The sequence below is a fragment of the Pistacia vera genome, unplaced genomic scaffold, assembly GCF_008641045.1.
Source record: "Pistacia vera cultivar Batoury unplaced genomic scaffold, PisVer_v2 Contig1003, whole genome shotgun sequence".
Classification (NCBI taxonomy): domain Eukaryota; kingdom Viridiplantae; phylum Streptophyta; class Magnoliopsida; order Sapindales; family Anacardiaceae; genus Pistacia; species Pistacia vera.
Genome location: NW_022195032.1, coordinates 24,055 through 30,054, shown reverse-complemented (window position 1 = coordinate 30,054; position 6,000 = coordinate 24,055). Strand labels below are relative to the sequence as shown.

The window sequence follows — 6,000 nt, the reverse complement described above, 5'->3', positions numbered from 1 at the left end:
AAGGTGACTAAACCCTACTTTCTCTATTTATAATCTCCTGGGGGTACTTTAGGGTTTTTATTTTTATTTTAACATTAACCGGATCGGGTAGGGTTGTAATGTGGGCTTTAAACGGGTCCGTAATAGGAAATTACTGGCAGGGCCCATGATTCTTCCGCTGCCTATCAAAATTTGGTTAGGGTTTCTTAAGTCCATATTTTGTGGCACTGTCGTCTGGCTTGGGCTGTATGGCGTTTGCTTGGGTTTTGGGATCATTTCTACTTTCTTGTTGCAGATGATTTCGGCTCTATGCTTTTACACCTTTCCAAGACTTTGTCAAAGAGCGAGGATGATCTGTTTTTTTTTTTTTTTTCTCTAATAAATTTCATCATGGAATCAAGCATGAATTAATGAAACCAATTCGANCTGAATACTGATATTATGACTAGGCTGTGTCAAATTGGCATTATCGCCAAAAGTTATATTGGTTTAATATATGTAATATATTGAGTTTTCATCTACAAGCTTAAACTTTTAGGTAAGATGACAACTTAACATGGTATCAGAGCCGAAGGTTTCAAGTTCGAATCCCCACATACAAACTGGATAAAGAAAATGAAAAAAAATCCAAGTTTGACGTGAGAAGGCCTATTGGTTTAATATATGTAATATGTTAAGTGTTTACTGATAAGCTTAAGCTTTTAGGTGAGACGAGAACTTAACAAGTTATACTATTACTTGGCAACTTCTTTTGTATCCATGGATGAAAATCAAATACTTGTGTCGTTGTGATCTCGAAAGGAAACTCAAGTGATGCTGCTTGTAGCGCTTTTCTTAGATCGTTTATAGGGCAATTTATCAGTTGTTTAATTGTTGGGAAGGGGCTTTGAAATGACTTTCTATGCTGGGATTTTGATTGTTATCTTTCTTGTTGAGATCAATTTTCACAAGGGTGAATATCTCTACTGATGGAGTTTGATTTTTCATTGTTGTTTTATGTATTAATTCTGCTCATATTCAATACTGGCAACTTCTCATCTGTTGTTTGATGTATTAATATGGATTATTATGGCATGCTCCTTATCAGAGGCTTTTATTTGGGGTTTTAATAATTATAGGGTGATTTTGATAGTATTAGAGGGTTTTATATACTACTTTTCAATAATAATAAGTGTGAAAAATTAACTGATTATTTGAGGGGCTTTATGTAATAATACTGTTGATTAATATTTTTCTTGACTTTCAACATTGGCAACTTCAAATAATGTTGTGGTCCATTTCTAAATGAAAATAAATTAAATGCGTATTTATTGTTCTCATTTCTACTAATGAAGATAATATTTATTGAACAAAATAGTTCTATACATCACTGAAAATTATGTATAGAACTAGAATAATATTACATTCATAACTTTTTTCACAAACTTTTTCTCACACTCTCGACGTGATAATTTGTAATTAGTCAGCTTGCAATAAGACCCACCTAATAAATTACAGTTGATCAATTGTGGGCTGTCACGTCGGAGTTGTGAGAGAAAATTTGTGAAAAAATGTTATGGGTGTAGTATTACTCATAGAACTATTATGTTCTATAACTATTATCTTCATTATTAGACTTAAATGTAATTTTTAGTGGTCTTTGGCAATGTTTTAATAACCAACCTAGGGTGAAACCCGGTAAAGTTATCAAGTTCGAGGTTGATCGATTTGACAAGCCAGTCAAATTCGATGGTCAAAAATTTAAAATTCAGCAATTACACCCCTAAAAATTACAAGTAAGACTTTATAGGTTTTAAATTTAGCAAACACACCCCAAATACAAATCAGCGGTCGATTGGTTAGCAGCAACGACACACTAAATGCAATCTCAATCATCCACTAAGCCGTTCCCCATAAAATCTACTCAAGATCTAGCCGAAATCAATTCGATTTCGACCAAATCTTACCACTGTAGGAGTTAACAACCTAGGCCATATCTCACCACCATCGGCGTCAACAACCCTCCCTATCACCACGAAAATACTCTCCTCAGCCTCTTGACCAAAACCATTTCACACCACTCCCGTTCGCCTTGCCAATCACAGGCAAAAGTCGATTGTTGTCACCGCGAGTTTTTCTTTGATTTCTGATCGATTCACTAACCAGAAATCACCTCCGTTACCACCATTGTACTTACTAGCTATTCTTCATCAAAAGCCCTAACATCCTAACCTTTAATTGTTTTCCGATCACTGTCTCAATTTCTAGAGTTTTCAATGAATAGGAAAATTGATAACTCGACCTAATGAAGGCCTAAAATCGCGGTTGAACTGGTTCAATTGACCAGGCCGGGTTGGGCTACCTTAGTTTTTAAACATTACTCTTTTGTGTAAAAATTTTATAAGGGTAATTAATACATAATTTACAGATAGTTTATTACTCTTCTAAAATTTCAATAATATAATTTAAAACGACATAATTTCCCGAAAAAATAAAATTAAAATAATAGCGTAAAAAAATATACTTTACCACGTACAAGTATGCAACCCTCCAATGCGTGCGTGTCACATCAGTTTGCGTGTGTCTCAGGTGGTGATACCCACGCGCCACATGATTGGATAGTTGTATGAATAATACTTTGGGTACTAATGGATGGGTACTAATTTGTGTACTAACTAAAGCATAGTACCCGTACTATGCGCATAATACGGGTACTATGCTTTAGTTAGTACACAGATTAGTACCCATCCATTAGTACCCATAGCACCACTCTAGTTGTATTATCGAGTCCCTTTGTTCAAAGCTACAACGCTCACCGATCAATTACCACTAATAAGCCTATTAATAGTAGTGCGAAAAGTGCGCGGACCTAGAAATTTAGGAAGGCCCGTTTAAATTGGGCCCATGAAATAATACCTTTTCTTTCCCGCCACCACAGAGCCGCCGGTATTAAATTACTCGTAATGCGCATGCTTAATCGTTTTTTCTATTTGTTTAAGTCTGAACCGGTTCCTCTGTTCGTTAAACAAGTGTTTTGTCTTTATCTATTTTGTTTATGCTTTTTGTGTTTAGTTTATTCTCTTATTCTTCAGTGGTGTTCAGCCTTCATTATTGAACTGTCTGACCAAAGATTAACGCTGATTCGGATGCTCTTCAGCATCTTGATCTTTATTTGAATCTAAGAATCAACGGCCATCGATATTATATTCCTCTGTGAGTTTCTGGTTTTTGTTTTCTGGGTTTATTTATGTAGTCTTTTCAAGCCCTCACTTGTGTTTGTTAAAATGCTGCAGTGAATGGATTTGTTTAGCTTCCCTTGATTAAATTGAATGACTTTGCAGGAGTTGTTAGTCGTTGTTGCTATTTCTTTGATGGGTATTTTTTTGCTTCAGTCATATTAGCCTTAGTTTACACTAACTTTAATTGCATGTGTTAACTTTCACTTTTATTTTCTCAATGATCATGTAATATTTATGAGATAGATCAATCCGCATGTTACGACAGAATCAAATTGTATTCATGTGTGATATGACTCCTTTGCCTATGGCTCGTCGATGGGCTACTGGCTAGAGTTTTTGATGCGACGGAATAGGACAGACATTATATTAGTTATTGCTCTCAATGGGGTTTGGTTTCTAATCATCATTCTTTTTCTGCTCTCTATACATGTTGATGGATAGTAATTTGGTACCAATGTCAATTGATCATTAGTTTTCTCTGAAACAGGTTGCTTAGAAGATAGCAGTTAAGGGTTTTAAAATGGAAAAATATGATGATGGCGGTACTGCAAATCAGCTGTTTAGTGGTCTGAATACTTTCTTGAGAAGATGTTTGTTCCGTGTTCTTTCTGTGGGTCCTATTCCGAATCATTTTGCCTTTATCATGGATGGAAATCGAAGGTATGCTAAGAAGTGTAATCTGGAAGAAGGGGCTGGCCATAGAGCTGGGTATTCATCTCTCATGTCTTTACTCAAGTATTGCTATGAATTAGGGGTGAAATATGTGACAATCTATGCCTTTAGCATTGAAAATTTTAAAAGAAAACCTGATGAGGTTCATGACTTGATGGATCTAATGCTGGAGAAGATGCAGGCAATGCTCAAGGAAGAAAGTATTGTGAACCGGTATGGCATTAAAGTGCATTTTATAGGTAAGTTAAAACTTTTGAGTGAGCCTGTCAGGGTTGCAGCAGAGAAGGTGATGAGGGCTACTGAAAAGAACAGCAAGGTGGTGCTTTTAGTCTGTGTAGCATATACTTCAGGTGATGAGATAGTGCATGCAGTTCAAGAGTCTTGTAAGCATAAAAGGGATGAAATTGAAGCTTTGAATGAACGTAAAACTTCTAATGTCGTTCCTAATGTTGTGGAATCCTACAAAGATAGATTGGATGGATCTCAAACTCCAAAGGCAACTGGAGCTTGCAATGGTGTGATTGAAGGAATTGATGGCACTAATAAGATTAATGTTGCAATTGATTGTACTGGTGAAAAATTATGTGATGATCAAGATGAAGCTCAAGCATCGAAGGTTAGAATTGGCAATGGTTTGGTTGATGAAATTGAAGAGAGAGAGAAGATGCAAAGGCAGCATTGTGTAATAAATCTGGTAGATATCGAGAAGCACATGTACATGGCTGTAGCTCCTGATCCTGACATCCTTTTGCGAAGTTCTGGTGAGGCCCGACTGAGCAATTTCCTTCTCTGGCAAACCAGTAATTGCCTACTGTATTCTCCAGCTGCATTGTGGCCGGAGATTGGTTTGTCACACTTGGTGTGGGCAGTGCTAAACTTCCAAAGAAACCACGCATACTTAGAGAAGAAGAAAAAGCAATCATAACAATTTTTACACCGCAAAAAAGAATAATTTCTCTAATAGATTATGGCAAGGTGTGCATTGGGTGACAGTATTATTTCTCTATTTCAACTGGAAGCCTAGTACCTGTAGTGTTGGAATGCACTTCCAGAGTTACAGTGTCTTCGCACTTCATGTCCGGGCAATAAAATATTTTGGTGGCTTATTATATACTGGCATAAGCTCCTATGTAGGAATCAGGTCAGATCAAGTAATATATATGAAAATACATTTATCTGTAGATTTTAAATTATGAAGAAAAAATATAAGATAAAGCAGTTGGATTAAGCATGCCTATTTTCTCACGTAGAAGTTTGCAGTTTGTATGCTTAGAGTTCTGCTATTGTAATTATTTTTGAAAATTTATAGAATACTTTTCGAGTTCTACTCCTTTTGTATCAAAATCCAGTTTGTAATTTTGTATGCTTAGAGTTCTACTATTGCAGTTGTTTTTGAAAATTTAGAATACTTTTCTGAGTTTCACTCCTTTTGTATCAAAATGTTGTGCCACTTTACCACTAAGCTTTAAAGGTGTTGATACAAAAATCTACACCAACTAGAGAATTTTGATTGACTCTGTTGGAATTGAAATAGATGTGCGCGTGATTATAGATAACCATCAGCGGATGAATAATAAATGCAATAAAGTAAATGACGGAGAAATTTTTAAAATGGTTCGATAAATTAGAACTTGAGTCTACGTCCACTGTTATCTTATTGTTTTTGAGATCTTACAAAGAACAGTATAATTGCTAGGAAAATTTTCTTAGAACAATTGCTCAGTCCCCTTGAAAACAAGTAATGATGGGTTTAAATAGCACTTATTTACATGATAGAGTTGAGATAAGATTCAAATACGTAAGATTAGAAAGTTGCATGATCTTCGGCTACCTTAGTTGGAATCTAAGTCAATCTAAATATCTTCCTTCCAAATTGAGCCAATCTAAATATCTTTTCTCCTTCTAGGGAATTTTCCTTTCCGGATTGACCGCACAACAATAGCCCCTCAGTTTTTTGAGTGCATAATCGCGCTTCAAAAACTCATGTCTTTGATCTGGATGGTTGTCGCACTATAGGTTGCAGTCTCAAACTGAAGAACTTGAATTATGCTTGCTGCGATCTAGGAGATCTAAGAGATCTTGAACATGTGATCTCAAGCGAATGAGTGAGCTTATGAGATTAATCAGAGAG

The 6,000-nt window shown here is 35.8% G+C and overlaps 1 protein-coding gene across 2 annotated transcripts; it reads left to right on the top strand.

Annotated features, from left to right (window-relative positions):
- The first annotated feature begins 2,878 nt into the window (after positions 1-2,878).
- Positions 2,879-5,000, top strand: LOC116139079 (dehydrodolichyl diphosphate synthase 6-like). Of its 2 annotated transcripts, none has more exons than XM_031424777.1 (2): positions 2,879-3,171; positions 3,685-5,000. In XM_031424777.1, the coding sequence occupies exon 2, from the start codon at positions 3,718-3,720 to the stop codon at positions 4,792-4,794; it is 1,077 nt and encodes a 358-aa protein (XP_031280637.1). In that variant the 5' UTR covers positions 2,879-3,171; positions 3,685-3,717; the 3' UTR covers positions 4,795-5,000. The 2 variants fall into 2 exon arrangements, with proteins under 2 accessions (XP_031280637.1, XP_031280689.1); XM_031424829.1 differs by lacking the exon at positions 2,879-3,171 and adding an exon at positions 3,510-3,584.
- Positions 5,001-6,000: the final 1,000 nt, after the last annotated feature.